Source organism: Heptranchias perlo, chromosome 12 (genome assembly GCF_035084215.1).
Source record: "Heptranchias perlo isolate sHepPer1 chromosome 12, sHepPer1.hap1, whole genome shotgun sequence".
In the NCBI taxonomy this organism is placed as follows: Eukaryota; Metazoa; Chordata; class Chondrichthyes; order Hexanchiformes; family Hexanchidae; genus Heptranchias; species Heptranchias perlo.
In genome coordinates this window covers 75,308,057-75,325,559 of record NC_090336.1, presented here as the reverse complement: position 1 = coordinate 75,325,559, position 17,503 = coordinate 75,308,057, and the positions used below count along the sequence as shown (strand labels likewise).

Genomic DNA, 17,503 nt, shown 5'->3' with positions numbered 1-17,503 from the left:
AGAACGTAAAGAAGATGTTGGTGGAGATGATGTAAAGTGTTGTGATAGAAGGCGGGACGTGTTCGTTATGCTGGAGAGAGAGAGAGAGAGAGAGAGGTGGAGGATGTAATTGGTGCCGTTTGCTCTTCGTACACAGACCGGCCCGGTGAGGCTCTTCGTTCCGTACAAACGGCGCAAAAAAGAAAATGAACAAAGTACGACCCCAGTCAAGAAAGAATCTCCCAAGAACATCACTTTACTGCCAGCGGCAACTGGAACAGCCTGTACGATCCGATTCACCGTAAATCCATCTCACGGTCACCGCGGGGGTTGGGGAAGGGGGTTGTAGATCTGCTCTGCGCTGCGTATGTAGCAGAACGAGGAAATGCATTCTTTGCAAACGTGTTAATGGTCTCACTGTATTGCTCAGAGGGACCCGGCCCCCTGGTTCTGATGGGGCAGTCACACTGCTGGGAGTGTACTATAGACCCCCCAAACAGTCAGAGGGAGATAGAAGAGCAAATATGAAGGCAAATTTCTGAGAAGTGCAAAAACAGTAGGGCAGAAATAGTCGGGGATTTCAACTACCCGAATATTAACCGGGATACAAACAGTGTGAAGGGTATAGAGGGTGCAGAATTCTTAAATTACATTCAGGAGAACCTTTTTAGCCAGTACGTAGCGAGCCCAACAAGAGAGGGGACAGTTCTGGATTTAGTTTTAGGGAATGAAGCTGGGCAGGTGGAAGGAGTATCAGTGGGAGAGCATTTTGGTGGTAGTGATCATAATTCAGTTAGATTTAGCACAGTTATGGAAAAGGAGAAAGATAGAACAGGAGGAAAAGTTCCAAATTGGGGAAAGGCCAATTTTACTAAACTAAGAAGTGATTTGGCAAAAGTGGACTGGAAACAGCTACTTGAAGGTAAATCAGTGTCAGAGCAGTGGGAGAGATTCAAGGGGGAGATTCAAGGGGTTCAGAGTAAACATGTTCCCACAAAGAAAAAGGGAGGGGCTGCCAAATCTAGAGCCCCCTGGATGACAAGGAGCATTCAGGGTAAGGTAAGGCAAAAAAGTAAAGCTTATGTCAGACACCGAGAGCTCAATACTGCAGAAAGCCTAGAGGAGTATAGAAAGTGCAGGGGTGAAATTAAAAAGGAAATTAAAAAAGCAAAGAGAGGGCATGAAAAAATACTGGCAAGTAAAATTAAGGAAAACCCAAAAATGTTTTATAAATACATTAAGAGCAAGAGGATAACTAAGGAAAGAGTAGGGCCTATTAGAGACCAAAAAGGTAATCTATGTGTGGAGGTCATGATGTGGAGATGCTGGTGATGGGCTGGGGTGGACAAATGTAAGGAATCTTACAACAACAGGTTATAGTCCAACAGTTTTATTTGAAAATCACAAGCTTTCGGAGGCTTCCTCATCCCATGAACGAATAATAAAAAAAAGTTAAGGGGATTAGCATCTTTGAAAGTAGATAAATCACCAGGCCCGGATGAAATGTATCTCAGGCTGTTAAAAGAAGCCAGGGAGGAAATAGTGGAGGCTCTGACCATCATTTTCCAATCCTCCCTGGATACCGTTGTTCAAAAAGGGAGAAAGAGATAGACCGAGTAATTTTAGGCCAGTCAGTCTAACCTCGGTGGTGGGCAAATTATTGGAATCAATTCTGAGGGACAGGATAAACCATCAGAAAGGCACAGAATAATCAAGGACAGTCAGCATGGATTTGTTAAGGGAAGGTCGTGTCTGACTAACTTAGTGGGAGGATAGAAGATTGGGAAGTCTTCAAAAGACAGCAAAAAGTAACTAAAGGATTGATTAAGAAAGGGAAGATAGATTATGAAAATAAATTAGCAAAAAATATAAAAACAGATAGCAAGAGTTTCTACAGTTATATGAAAAGAAAAAGGGTGGCTAAGGCAAACATAGGTCCCTTAGAGGATGAGACCGGGAAATTAATGGTGGGAAACACGGAGATGGCAAAAAATGCTGAACAAATATTTTGTTTCAGTCTTTACGGTAGAGCACACTAAGAATATCCCAACACTGGACAAACAGGGGGCTTGAGGGGGGGAGGAGCTAAATACGATTAAAATCACTAAGGAATTGGTACTTAGTAAATTAATGGGACTCAAGGCGGATAAATCCCCTGGACCTGATGGCTTACATCCCAGGGTCTTGAGGGAAGTGGCAGTGGGGATTGTGGATGCTTTGGTAATAATTTTCCAAAATTCTCTGTACTCGGCAAAGGTCCCGGCAGATTGGAAAACTGCTAATGTAACACCCTTATTTAAAAAGGGTAGTAGGCAGAAGGCTGGAAATTCTAGACCAGTTAGCCTAACATCTGTGGTGGGTAAAATTTTGGAGTCTATTATTAAGGAGACAGTAGCAGAACATTTGGACAAACATAATTTAATAGGACAAAGTCAGCATGGCTTTACGAAGGGGAAGTCATGTCTGACAAATTTGCTTGAGTTCTTTGAAGACATAACGTACAGGGTGGATAAAGGGGAACCAGTGGACGTAGTGTATTTAGACTTCCAGAAGGCATTCGACAAGGTGCCACATAAAAGATTATTGCTCAAGATAAAGAATCACTGGATTGGGGGTAATATTCTGGCATGGGTGGAGGATTGGTTATCTAACAGGAAGCAGAGAGTTGGGATAAATGGTTCATTCTCGGACTGGTGGCCAGTAGCCAGTGGTGTTCCGCAGGGGTCGGTGCTGGGTCCCCAACTCTTTACAATCTATATTAATGATTTGGAGGAGGGGACCGAGTGTAACATATCGAAGTTTGCAGATGATACAAAGATGGGAGGGAAAGTGGAGAGTGAGGAGGACATAAAAAACCTGCAGGGGTATATCGACAGGCTGGGTGAGTGGGCGGAGATTTGGCAGATGAAATACAATATTGGAAAATGTGAGGTTATGCACTTTGGCAGGAAAAACCAGAGAGCAAGTTATTTTCTTGATGGCAAGAGTCTGGAAAGTACTGCAGTACAAAGGGATCTGGGGGTCCTAGTGCAAGAAAATCAAAAAGTTAGTATGCAGGTACAGCAGGTGATCAAGAAGGCCAACGGAATGTTGGCGTTTATTGCTCGGGGGATAGAATATAAAAACAGGGAGGTATTGCTGCAGTTATATAAGGTATTGGTGAGACCGCACCTGGAATACTGCATACAGTTTTGGTCTCCATACTTAAGAAAAGACATACTTGCTCTCGAGGCAGTACAAAGAAGGTTCACTCGGTTAATCCCGGGGATGAGGGGGCGGACATATGAGGAGAGGTTGAGTGGATTGGGACTCTACTCATTGGAGTTCATAAGAATGAGAGGCGATCTTATTGAAACATATAAGATTGTGAAGGGTCTTGATCGGGTGGATGCGGTAAGGATGTTCCCAAGGATGGGTGAAACTAGAACGAGGGGGCATAATCTTAGAATAAGGGGCTGCTCCTTCAAAACTGAGATGAGGGGAAATTCTTCACCCAGAGGGTGGTAGGTCTGTGGAATTTGCTGCCCCAGGAAGCTGTGGAAGCTACATCATTAAATAAATTTAAAACAGAAATAGACAGTTTCCGAGAAGTAAAGGGAATTAGGGGTTATGGGGAGCGGGCAGGAAATTGGACATGAAGCTGAGTTTGGATCGGTCAATGCCCTGTGGGTGGCGGAGAGGGCCCAGGGGCTATGTGGCCGGGTCCTGCTCCGACTTCTTGTGTTCTTTAGATTTGTGGTTGGGATCAGATCAGCCATGATCTTATTGAATGGCGGAGCAGGCTCGAGGGGCCGATTGGCCGACTCCTGCTCCAATTTCTTATGTTCTTATGTTCTTATGAAAGTGGCAAATTGGATCCAAAATTGGCTCAGTGGCAGGAAGCAAAGGGTAATGGTCGACAGGTGTTTTTGTGACTGGAAGGCTGTTTCCAGTGGGGTTCCGCAGGGCTCAGTACTCGGTCCCTTGCTTTTTGTGATATATATTAATGATTTGGACTTGAATGTGGGGGGGCTTGATCAAGAAGTTTACAGATGATACAAAAATTGTCCGTGTGGTTGATGGTGAGGAGGAAAGCTGTAGACTGCAGGAAGATATCAATGGACTGGTCAGGTGGGCAGAAAAGTGGCAAATGGAATTCAATCCGGAGAAGTGTGAGGTAATGCATTTGGGGAGAGCAAACAAGGCAAGGGAATACACAATAAATGGGAGGATACTGAGAGGTGTAGAGGAAGTGAGGGACCTTGGAGTGCATGTCCACAGATCCCTGAAGGTAGCAGGACAGGTAGATAAGGTGGTTAAAAAGGCATATGGAATGCTTTCCTTTATTAGCCGAGGCATAGAATATAAGAGCAGGGAGGTTAGGCTGGAACTGTATAAAACATTGGTTAGGCCACAGCTTGAGTACTGTGTACAGTTCTGGTTTTCAGGAAAGGTGTGATTGCACTCGAGATGGTACAGAGGAGATTTACGAGGATGTTGCCAGGACTGGAGAATTTTAGCTATGAGGAAAGATTGGATAGGCTGGGGTTGTTTTCATTGGAACAGAGGAGGCTGAGGGGTGATTTAATTGAGGTGTATAAAATTATGAGGGGACGAGATAGAGTGGATAGGAAGGACCTATTTCCCTTAGCAGAGAGGTCCAAAACCAGGGGCCATAGATTTAAAGTGATTGGTAGAAGGATTAGAGGGGAGCTGAGGAGAAATGTTTTCCCCCAGAGGGTGGTGGGGGTCTGGAACTCACTGCCTGAAAGGGTGGAAGAGGCAGAAACCCTCAACTCATTTAAAAAGTACCGGGATGTGCACCTGAAGTGCTGTAACCTACAGGGCTACGGACCAAGTGATGGAAAGTGGGATTAAGCTGGATAGCTCTTTATTGGCCAGCACGGACACGATGGGCCAAATGGCCTCCTTCCGTGCCACAACTTTCTATGATTCTATGACGTAACAACCATGTTGTCACAGGACTCAGACACTTCCCATTCTGCAGGTTTTTAGTGGAATTCTTCCCCTTTCATGTGATAATAAAGGGGCTGAATTGCAAGCAGGTCTCTGAGCAATGGCTCAACTTGCCACACTGACCTCATAGAATAGAATCATAGAAGTTTACAACATGGAAACAGGCCCTTCGGCCCAACATGTCCATGTCGCCCAGTTTATACCACTAAGCTAGTCCCAATTGCCTGCACTTGGCCCATATCCCTCCATACCCATCTTACCCATGTAACTGTCCAAATGCTTTTTAAAAGCCAAAATTGTACCCGCCTCTGCTACTGCCTCTGGCAGCTCGTTCCAGACGCTCACCACCCTTTGAGTGAAAAAATTGCCCCTCTGGATCCTTTTGTATCTCTCCCCTCTCACCTTAAATCTATGCCCCCTCGTTATAGACTCCCCTACCTTTGGGAAAAGATTTTGACTATCTACCTTATCTATGCCCCTCATTATTTTATAGACTTCTATAAGATCACCCCTTAACCTCCTACTCTCCAGGGAAAAAAGTCTCAGTCTATACAACCTCTTCCTATAAGTCAAACCATCAAGTCTCGGTAGCATCCTAGTAAATCTTTTCTGCACTCTTTCTAGTTTAATAATATCCTTTCTATAATAGGGTGACCAGAACTGTACACAGTATTCCAAGTGTGGCCTTACTAATGTCTTGTACAACTGCACAGCCCTCATCTATCTTCTTGGTTACCCCTTCAAAAAACTCAATCAAATTCGTGAGACATGATTTTCCTCTCACAAAACCATGCTGACTGTTCCTAATCAGTCCGTGCCTCTCCAAATGCCTGTAGATCCTGTCCCTCAGAATACCCTCTAACAACTTACCCACTACAGATGTCAGGCTCACCGGTCTGTAGTTCCCAGGCTTTTCCCTGCCGCCCTTCTTAAACAAAGGCACAACATTTGCTACCCTCCAATCTTCAGGCACCTCACCTGTAGCGGTGGATGATTCAAATATCTCTGCTCGGGGACCCGCAATTTCCTCCCTAACCTCCCATAACGTCCTGGGATACATTTCATCAGGTCCCGGAGATTTATCTACCGTGATGCGAGTTAAGACTTCCAGCACCTCCCTCTCTGTAATATGTACACTCCTCAAGACATCACTATTTATTTCCCCAAGTTCCCTAACATCCATGCCTTTCTCAACCGTAAATACCGATGTGAAATATTCATTTAGGATCTCACCCATCTCTTGTGGTTCCGCACATAGATGACCTTGTTGATCCTTAAGAGGCCCTACTCTCTCCCTACTTACTCTTTTGCCCTTTATGTATTTGTAGAAGCTCTTTGGATTCTCCTTTGCCTTATCTGCCAAAGCAATCTCATGTCCCCTTTTTGCCCTCCTGATTTCTCTCTCCTTAACTCTACTCCGGCAATCTCTATACTCTTCAAGGGATCCACTTGATCCCAGCTGCCTATGCATGTCACATGCCTCCTTCTTCTTTTTGACTAGGGCCTCAATCTCCCGAGTCATCCAAGGTTCCCTACTTCTACCAGCCTTGCCCTTCACTTTATAAGGAATGTGCTTACCCTGAACCCTGGTTAACACACTTTTGAAAGCCTCCCACTTACCAGACGTCCCTTTGCCTGCCAACAGACTCTCCCAATCAACTTCTGAAAGTTCCTGTCTAATACCATCAAAATTGGCCTTTCCCCAATTTAGAATTTTAACTTTTGGGCCAGACCTATCATTCTCCATCGCTATCTTAAAACTAATGGAATTATGATCACTGGTCCCAAAGTGATCCCTCACTAACACTTCTGTCACCTGCCCTTCCTCGGATTGTGAGTGTGCAAACACACCAACCTGGTGCTCCTGATCCTATCGACATCCCAACATTTACATTGGTATGTGATTTAATTAATCCATTATTCCCTTTGCTCCTGTGTTTCTGCATTTTCCTCTCTCTCTCTCGCTGTCTCTCTCTCTTTCTGTTTCTCTCTCTCTGTCTGTCTGTCTCTGTCCCTCAGTCTTTCTGTCTTTCTCTGTCTCTTTCTCGCTGTTTCCATCATTCTCTCTCTCTCATTCGTTTAGTTTCTTAGACTATCAATTCCCCTCAATCCCCCTTTTCTCTCAATTCCTTTCAATCCCCCTCTTCTCTCAATTCCCCTCGTTCCCCCTCTTCTCCCAATTCCCCTCGTTCCCCCTCTTCTCTCAATTCCCCTCGTTCCCCCTCTTCTCTCAATTCCCCTCGTTCCCCCTCTTCTCTCAAATCGCCTCGTTCCCCCTCTTCTCTCAATTCCCCTCGTTCCCCCTCTTCTCTCAATTCCCCTCGTTCCCCCTCTTCTCTCAATTCCCCTCGTTCCCCCTCTTCTCTCAATTCCCCTCGTTCCCCCTCTTCTCTCAGTTCCCCTCGTTCCCCCTCTTCTCTCAATTCCCCTCGTTCCCCCTCTTCTCCCAATTCCCCTTGTTCCCCCTCTTCTCCCAATTCCCATCCCTAATTGCCTTTGAGAAGGTGGTGATGAGCCGCCTTCTTGAACCGCTGCAGTCCGTGGTGAAGGTTCTCCCACAGTGCTGTTAGGAAGGCAGTTCCAGGATTTTGACCCAGCGATGATGAAGGAACGGCGATATATTTCCAAGTCGGGATGGTGTGTGACTTGGAGGGGGAACGTGCAGGTGGTGTTGTTCCCATGTGCCTGCTGCTCTTGTCCTTCTAGGTGGTAGAGGTCGCAGGTTTGGGAGGTGCTGTTGAAGAAGCTTTGGCGAGTTGCTGCTCTGCATCCTGTGGATGGTACACACTGCAGCCACAGTGTGCCGGTGGTGAAGGGAGTGAATGTTTAGGGTGGTGGATGGGGTGCCAATCAAGCGGGCTGCTTTGTCCTGGATGGTGTCGAGCTTCTTGAGTGTTGTTGGAGCTGCACTCATCCAGGCAAGTGGAGAGTATTCCATCACACTCCTGACTTGTGCCTTTTAGATGGTGGAAAGGCTTTGGGGAGTCAGGAGGTGAGTCACTCACCGCAGAATACCCAGCCTCTGACCTGCTCTTGTAGCCACAGTATTTATATGGCTGGTCCAATTAAGTTTCTGGTCAATGGTGACCCCCCCCCGGAAGTTGATGGTGGGGGATTCGGCAATGGTAATGCCGTTGAATGTCAAGGGGAGGTGGTTAGACCCTCTCTTGTTGGAGATGGTCATTGCCTGGCACTTGTCTGGCGCGAATGTTACTTGCCACTTATGAGCCAAGTCTGGATGTTGTCCAGGTCTTGCTGCATGCGGGCTCGGACTGCTTCATTATCTGAGGGGTTGCGAATGGAACTGAACACTGTGCAATCATCAGTGAACATCCCCATTTCTGACCTTATGATGGAAGGAAGGTCATTGATGAAGCAGCTGAAGATGGTTGGGCCTGGGACACTGCCCTGAGGAACTCCTGCAGCAATGCCCTGGGGGTGAGATGATTTGCCTCCAACAACCACTACCATCTTCCTTTGTGCTAGGTATGACTCCAGCCACTGGAGAGTTTTCCCCCTGATTCCCATTGACTTCAATTTTACTCGGGCTCCTTGGTGCCACACTCGGTCAAATGCTGCCTTGATGTCAAGGGCAGTCACTCTCACCTCACCTCTGGAATTCAGCTCTTTTGTCCATGTTTGGACCAAGGCTGTAATGAGGTCTGGAGCCGAGTGGTCCTGGCAGGAGTGGTGGGAGGGGGAAGAGGCCCATGGTGGGAAAGGTCATTTGCTGTGCTGAGAGAGACACTACGGCGGAAGAATTCCAATGGTCACTGTGTGAAGCAACGTTTTTAAAATTCATTCTCGGGATGTGGGCGTCGCTGGCGAGGCCGGCATTTATTGCCCATCCCTAATTGCCCTTGAGAAGGTGGTGGTGAGCCGCCTTCTTGAACCGCTGCAGTCCGTGTGGTGAAGGTTCTCCCACAGTGCTGTTAGGGAGAGAGTTCCAGGATTTTGACCCAGTGGTGGTTCGTGTTTTTTTGGTTGTTAGTGTTTTTAGTGGTTATTCTGTTAATGTTAGTTGAAAAGCCTTAAAAATAAACAGTTAAGAAAATTGGGAAACTAGTTTAAAGTTGATCAATTAGTTTAAAAAAACTAAAAATTAATCAAGTCAATTAATTACATAAAAACTTTGATTAATTAAATAAATAAAACGAGGTTAGATAGAGATGGCGATGCAGGTGGTGCCATATCTGCAGCATGTGGGAGTTTGTGGAGACCAGTGAGTTCCCGAGTAACCACATCCGCAGTAAGTGTCTGCAACTCGAGGAACTTTGGCTCAGAGTTGTTGAGCTGGAGCTCGAGCTGCAGACATTGCGATGCATCAGGGTCGGGGAGAGTTATCTGGACACTTTGATCCAGGAGGCAGTCACACCCCTTAGATTAGGTCGTAGTTTAGATTTGGACAGGGACAGGAGGGTGTGACTGCGAGTCAGGCAGGTATGAGGACCCAGGATGCAGTGATGGAGGAGCCTCAGCCTTTGACCTTGTCCAACAGGTACGAGGTACTTGCTACCTGTATGGATGAGAAAAGACTGAAGGGAGGATGGGCAGACTGACCACCGCACCGTGCTACAGGGGGCCATTCAAGTGGGGGGAGTAAAAAGGAATGTGGTAGTGGTAGGGGACAGTATCGTCAGGGGGATAGACACTGTTCTCTGCAGCCGTGACTGGGAGTCCCGAAGGCTGTGTCGCCTGCCCAGCGCCAGGGTTAAGGACATCTCCTCGCGGCTGGAAAATAACTTGGAGCATGAAGGGGAGGGTCCAGTTGTCGTGGTCCACCTAGGAACCAATGACATAGGTAGAACTAGGAAAGGAGTTTGGGGACCTAGGGTCCAAATTAATAAGCAGAACCTCAAAGGTAATAATCTCTGGATTACTATCTGAGCCACGAGGAAATTGGCATAAGGTCAAGCAGATCAGAGAGTTAAATGCATGCCTCAAAGATTGGTGTGGGAGACACTAAACAAATATTTTGTACCTGTCTTCACAGTAGAGGACACAGAAAAATACCGGAAATAGTGGGGAACCAAGGATCTAACAAGAGTGAGGAACGTAAAGTAATTAATATTAGTAAAGAAAATACTGGAGAAATTAATGGGACAAATCCCCTGGACCTGATCGCCTACGTCCTAGGGTTCTAAAAGAGATGATCTTCCAAAATTCTGTAGATTCTCGAACGGCCCCAGCAGATTGGAAGGTAGCAAATGTGACCCTACTATTCAAGAAAGGAGGGAGAGAGAAAACAGGGAACTACAGGCCAATTAGCCTGACTTCAGTTGTCTGAGAAATGCTGGAATCCATTATTAAGGACGTAGTAACAGGACACTTAGAAAATCATAATATGATTAGGCAGAGTCAACATGGTTTTATGAAAGGGAAATAGTGTTTGACAAATGTACTGGAGCTTTTGAGGGTGTAACTAGCAGGGTAGATAAAGGGGAACCAGTGGATGTGGTATATTTGGATTTTCAAAAATCATTCGATAAGTTTCCACATAAAAGATTGTTACACAAGATAAGGGCCCTTGGGGTTGGGGGTAATATATTAGCATGGATAGAGGATTGGTTAACGGACAGTTAACAGAGAGTAGGGATAAACGGGTCATTCTCAGGTTGGCAGGCTGTAACTAGTGGGGTGCCACAAGGATCAGTGCTTGGGCCTCAGCTATTTACAATCTATATTAATGACTTAGATGAAGGGACCGAGTGTAATGTATCCAAGTTTGCTGATGATACAAAGCTAGGTTTCTAAAGTAAGCTGTGAGGAGGGCACAAAGAGTCTGCAAAGGGATATAGACTGGTTAAGTGAGTGGGCAAGAAGGTGGCAGATGGAGTATAATGTGGGGAAATGTGAGGTTATTCATTTTGGTAGGAAGCATAGAAAAACAGAATATTTTTTAATTGAGAAGCTGTTGAATGTTGGTGTTCAGAGGGATTTGGGTGTCCTTGTATAGGAAACACAGAAAGTTAACATGCAGGTACAGCGAGCAATTAGAATCATAGAAAGGTTACAGCACGGAAGGAGGCCATTCAGCCCATTGAGTCTGTGCAGGCTCTCTGCAAGAGCAATCCAGCTAGTCTCACTCTCTCCCCCTTTCCCCGTAGCCCTGCAAATTTTTTCCTTTCAAGTACTTATCCAGTTCCTTTTTGAAAGCCATGATTGAATCTCCCTCCACCACCCCCTCGGGCAGTGCATTCCAGATCCTAACCACTCGCTGTGTAAAAAAGTTTTTCCTCATGTCACCTTTGGTTCCTTTGCCAATCACCTTAAATCTATGTCCTCTGGTTCTTGACCCTTCTGCCAATGGGAACAGTTTCTCTCTATCTACTCTGTCTAGACCCTTCATGATTTTGAATACCTCGATCAAATCTCCTCTCAACCTTCTCTGTTCCAAGAAGAACAACCCCAGCTTCTCCAGTCTATCCACGTAACTAAAATCCTTCATCCCTGGAACCATTCTAGTAAATCTCTTCTGCACCCTCTCTAAGGCCTTCACATCTTTCCTAAAGTGCGGTGCCCAGAACTGGACACAATACTCCAGTTGTGGTCGAACCTGTGTTTTATAAAGGTTCATCATGACTTCCATACTTTTGTACTCTATGCCTCTATTTGTAAAGCCCAGGATCCTGTATGCTTTTTTAACCGCTTTCTCAACCTGCCCTGCCACCTTCAAAGGTTTGTACACATATACCCCCAGATCTCTCTGTTCCTGTACCCCTTTTAGAATTGTGCCCTCTAGTTTATATTGCCGCCTCTTGTTTCTCCTACCGAAATAGAAGGCAAATGGTGTGTTGGCCTTTATTGCAAGGGGTTGGAGTACAAGAGTAAGGAAGTCTTATTACAATTGTACAGGGCTTTGGTGAGACCTCACCTGGAGTACTGTGTACAGTTTTGGTCTCCTTACCTAAGGAAGGATATACTTGCCTTAGAGGCGGTGCAACGAAGGTTCACTAGATTAATTCCTGGGATGAGAGGGTTGTCCTATGAGGAGAGATTGAGGAGAATGGGCCTATACTCTCTGGAGTTTAGAAGAATGAGAGGTGATCTCATTGAAACATACAAGATTCTGAGGGGGCTTGACAGGGTAGATGCTGAGAGACTGTTTCACCTAGTTGGAGAGTCTAAAACTAGGGGGCATAGTCTCAGGATAAGGGGTTGGACATTTAGGACTGAGATGAGGAGGAATTTCTTCACTCAGAGGGTTGTGAATCTTTGGAATTCTCTACCCCAGGGGGCTGTGGATGCTCAGTCGTTGAGTATATTCAAGACTGAGATCGATAGATTTTTGGACTCTAGGGGAATCAAGGGATACGGGGATCGGGCGGGAAAGTGGAGTTGAGGTGGAAGATGAGCCATGACCTGATTGAATGGTGGAGCAGACTCGAGGGGTCGTATGGCCTACTCCTGCTCCTATTTCTTATGTTCTTTTAGGTGGTGGAGAGGCTTTAGGGAGTCAGGAGGTGAGTCACTCGCTGCAGAATACCCAGCCTCTGACCTGCCCTAGTACCCATGGCAATTTTGTGGCTGGTCTAGTCCAGGATCTAGACGGTATTTGTTGGTGGGGGACACAGAGGAGCCTCATTCTGTCCTCACCCAATACATATATGTTCCAATGAGGACAATCACCCCTGTGCTCACTGACCTACATTGGCTCCCGGTCCACCAACATGTCAATTTTAAAATTCTTATCCTTGTTTTCAAATCCCTCCATTGCCTCGCCCCCCTCCCTATCTCTGTAACCTCCTCTAGCCCCACAACCTTCCGAGATCTCTGCGCTCCTCCAATTCTGGCCTCTTGCGCATCCCTGATTTTCATTGCCCCATCATTGGCGGCCGTGCCTTCAGCTGCCTAGTAGGCCCTAAGCTCTGGAATTCCCTCCCCACACCTCTCCGTCTCTCTACCTCTCTCTCCTCCTTTACGACGCTCCTTCAAACCTCCCTCTTTGGCCAAGCTATTAGTCACCTGTCCTAATATCTCCTTATTTGGCTTGGTGTTAATTTTTGTCTGATTTACGCTCCTGTGAAGCGCCTTGGGACGTTTTGCTACGTAGAGGGTGCTGTATAAATGCAAGTTGTCATTGGATGCAGGGTGGATGCAGGCTCTCTCCCGTTCCAGCCTCCAGGTTACTGAGCCCAAGTTATCACACATCCCATTTCTATACTAACTGAGACTGCCTAACGCAACACCAACCAAGGTCTTCCTGGTCCCCGGTCACACATGCTCCTCATGCTCATTGTCTCGGGTTCTTGTCTCGGATGGTCATGTGGGAGATGTATTATGGGATGTCAGTGGACTTGGAAACAGGTGTCATCCTCGAGAGGAGAGGAAGAAATTATTGACCATTTCCATATCAACCGTTGAAATGACCAGCCACAGGTCTGCGTCATTCTGTAGAAATTACTGTTAAACCCACTTAGCAACTGGGAGAGTTAAGAAATTGAGTTGTAATGGTTTATAGAGACTGATGAAAGTTCTGAGCTTTAAAATATTTAACTGTGATTTATTTCCAGTTACAATGACACCAGCTGGGCAGATCACTCCCTCCGGAGCACTGGCCTTCGATCGGACAACCACAGCCGATGCCACTGCCATCATTTCAGATAGTGCTGCGCAGGGAGATGTCTTCACCACTACCACAGGTAAATCACACCCGCTCACCACTACCACAGGTAAATCACACCCGCTCACCACTACCACAGGTAAATCACACCCGCTCACCACTACCACAGGTAAATCACCCCCGCTCACCACTACCACAGGTAAATCACCCCCGCTCACCACTACCACAGGTAAATCACACCCGCTCACCACTACCACAGGTAAATCACACCCGCTCACCACTACCACAGGTAAATCGCACCGCTCACCACTACCACAGGTAAATCACACCCGCTCACCACTACCACAGGTAAATCACACCCGCTCACCACTACCACAGGTAAATCGCACCGCTCACCACTACCACAGGTAAATCACACCCGCTCACCACTACCACAGGTAAATCACACCCGCTCACCACTACCACAGGTAAATCACACCCGCTCACCACTACCACAGGTAAATCGCACCGCTCACCACTACCACAGGTAAATCACACCCGCTCACCACTACCACAGGTAAATCACACCCGCTCACTACTATCACAGGTAAATCACCCCCGCTCACCACTACCACAGGTAAATCGCACCGCTCACCACTATCACAGGTAAATCACCCCCGCTCACCACTACCACAGGTAAATCACACCCGCTCACCACTATCTCAGGTAAATCGCACCCGCTCACCACTATCACAGGTAAATCACACCCGCTCACCACTACCACAGGTAAATCACACCCGCTCACCACTACCACAGGTAAATCACCCCCGCTCACCACTACCACAGGTAAATCACCCCCGCTCACCACTACCACAGGTAAATCACACCCGCTCACCACTACCACAGGTAAATCACACCCGCTCACCACTACCACAGGTAAATCACACCCGCTCACCAGTACCACAGGTAAATTGCACCGCTCACGACTACCACAGGTGAATCACACCCGCTCACCACTACCACAGGTAAATCACGCCCACTCACCACTACCGCAGGTAAATCACCCCCGCTCACCACTACCACAGGTAAATCACACCCGCTCACCACTAACACAGGTAAATCGCACCGCTCACCACTACCACAGGTAAATCGCACCGCTCACCAGTACCACAGGTAAATCGCGCCGCTCACCACTACCACAGGTAAATCACACCCGCTCACCACTACCACAAGTAAATCGCACCGCTCACCACTATCACAGGTAAATCACGCCCGCTCACCACTATCACAGGTAAATCACACCCGCTCACCACTATCTCAGGTAAATCACACCCGCTCACCACTATCTCAGGTAAGTCACACCCGCTCACCACTATCACAGGTAAATCACACCCGCTCACCACTACCACAGGTAAATCGCACCGCTCACCACGATCACAGGTAAATCGCACCGCTCACCACTACCACAGGTAAATCACACCCGCTCACCACTATCACAGGTAAATCACCCCCGCTCACCACTACCACAGGTAAATCGCACCGCTCACCACTACCACAGGTAAATCACACCCGCTCACCACTACCACAGGTAAATCGCACCGCTCACCACTATCACAGGTAAATCGCACCGCTCACCACTACCACAGGTAAATCACACCCACTCACCACGATCACAGGTAAATCACACCCACTCACCACTATCTCAGGTAAATCACCCCCGCTCACCACTACCACAGGTAAATCACACCCGCTCACCACTACCACAGGTAAATCACACCCGCTCACCACTACCACAGGTAAATCGCACCCGCTCACCACTATCACAGGTAAATTGCACCGCTCACCACGATCACAGGTAAATCACACCCACTCACCACGATCACAGGTAAATCACACCCACTCACCACGATCACAGGTAAATCGCACTGCTCACCACGATCACAGGTAAATCACACCCGCTCACCACTATCTCAGGTAAGTCACACCCGCTCACCACTATCACAGGTAAATCACACCCGCTCACCACGATCACAGGTAAATCGCACCGCTCACCACGATCACAGGTAAATCGCACCGCTCACCACTATCACAGGTAAATCGCACCACTCACCACTATCACAGGTAAATCGCACCGCTCACCACGATCACAGGTAAATCGCACCACTCACCACTATCACAGGGAAATCGCACCACTCACCACTATCACAGGTAAATCGCACCGCTTGTTCCAAACTATCAACAGAGATATGACGTCGTTTAAGAGGATAAGAAATGGCCATTCAGCCCAACATAATTGTCCTGCTATTTCAACTCACCTCATAGACAAGGGTAACATATTTGGATTTTCAAAAGGCCTTCGATAAGGTACCCCATAGTAGACTCATGACTAAGGTCAGAGCATGTGGAGTCAGGGGACAGGTAACAGAATGGATAGCAAGCTGGCTACAAAACAGAAAACAGAGTAGGGGTTAAGTGTAGCTACTCAGACTGCCAAAAGGTGGGAAGTGGTGTTCCACAGGGATCGGTGCTGGGACCATTGTTCAGGGGGGGTCAGATGGGGCAAAGTTTAGATTGGTAAAGAAAAAAGACAAGGAAGCAGGACAGGAAAGTAATGGGGGTAATAATAAACAGAGTGTGTCAGGAAGGGACAGAGCGTACAAACATAAGAGTGCACGAGCAAATGGGGCCAGGGTAGGAAAGAATGGTAAAAAGACAAAATGAAAGGTTCTTTATCTGAATGCGTGCAGCATTCGTAATAAGGTAGATGAATTGACGGCGCAAATAGAAACAAATGGGTCTGATCTCGTGGCCATTACAGAGATGTGGTTGCAAGGTGATCAAGGTTGGGAGCTAAATATTCAGGGTTATTTAACATTTCGGAAGGATAGGAAAAAAGGTAAAGGTGGTGGGGGAGCTCTGTTAATAAAGGATGAAATTGGTATAATAGTGAGAAATGATCTCGGCTCAGAAGATCAAGATGTTGAATCAATTTGGGAGGAGGTAAGAAATAGCAAGGGAAAGAAATCACTGGTGGGAGTAGTATATAGGCCCCCCTAACAGTAGCTACACTGTAGGGCAAAATATTAATCAGGAAATAAGGGGGGCTTGTAAAAAAGGTAATGCAATAATCATGGGCGATTTTAACTTTCACATAGATTGGACAAATCAAATTGGCAAAAATAGCCCTGAGGAGGAGTTCATCGAGTGTATTAGGGACTGTTTCTTAGACCAATACGTGAGGGAACCAACCAGGGAACAGGCCATTTTGGATCTGGTAATGGGTAACGAAACAGGATTAATTAATGATCTCAAAGTAAAGGATCCCCTGGGAAACAGTGATCATAACATGATAGAATTTCACATCCAGTTTGAGGGCGAGGATCTTGGGTCTGAAACTACTGTATTAAACTTAAATAAGGGCAATTATAAAGGAATGAGGGCGGAATTGGCTAAAGTGGACTGGGTAAACAGATTAGATGGTATGATGGTGGATAAGCAGTGGCAAACATTTAAAAAGATATTTTATGACTCGCAACAAAAATATATCCCTGTGAGGAGGAAAGACTTCACAAAAAGGGTGAACCAACCATGGCTAACTAAGGAAGTCAAGGATGGTATCAGGTTAAAAGAAAAAGCATACAACATGGCAAAGATTACTGGTAAGCCCGAAGATTGGGAAAACTTTAAAAAACAGCAAAGGATGATTAAAAGAATAATAAAGAGGGAGAAAATAAATTATGAGAGTAAACTAGCAAGAAATATAAAAACTGACAGTAAAACCGAGGGTCTTAAAGGAAGTGGCTGCAGAGATAGTGGATGATTGGTTGTAATCTTCCAGAATTCACTCGATTCTGGAAAGGTCCCAGCGGATTGGAAAACCGCAAACGTAACACCCCTATTCAAGAAGGGAGTGAGACAGAAAGCAGGTAACTATAGCCCAGTTAGCCTAACATCTGTCATTGGGAAAATGCTAGAATCCATTATTCAGGAAGTAGTAGCAGGACATTTGGAGACTCATAATACAAT

The 17,503-nt window shown here is 46.5% G+C and overlaps 1 protein-coding gene across 1 annotated transcript in view; it reads left to right on the top strand.

Annotated features, from left to right (window-relative positions):
- The window catches only part of LOC137327765 (deformed epidermal autoregulatory factor 1 homolog), a 208,444-nt gene that overhangs the window by 56,874 nt on the left and 134,067 nt on the right, over positions 1-17,503 (top strand). Inside the window, exons 7-8 of the mRNA XM_067993575.1 lie at positions 137-263; positions 13,449-13,577. Coding sequence (XP_067849676.1) covers positions 137-263; positions 13,449-13,577 — 256 coding nt within the window. The remainder of the gene's footprint in view (positions 1-136; positions 264-13,448; positions 13,578-17,503) is intronic.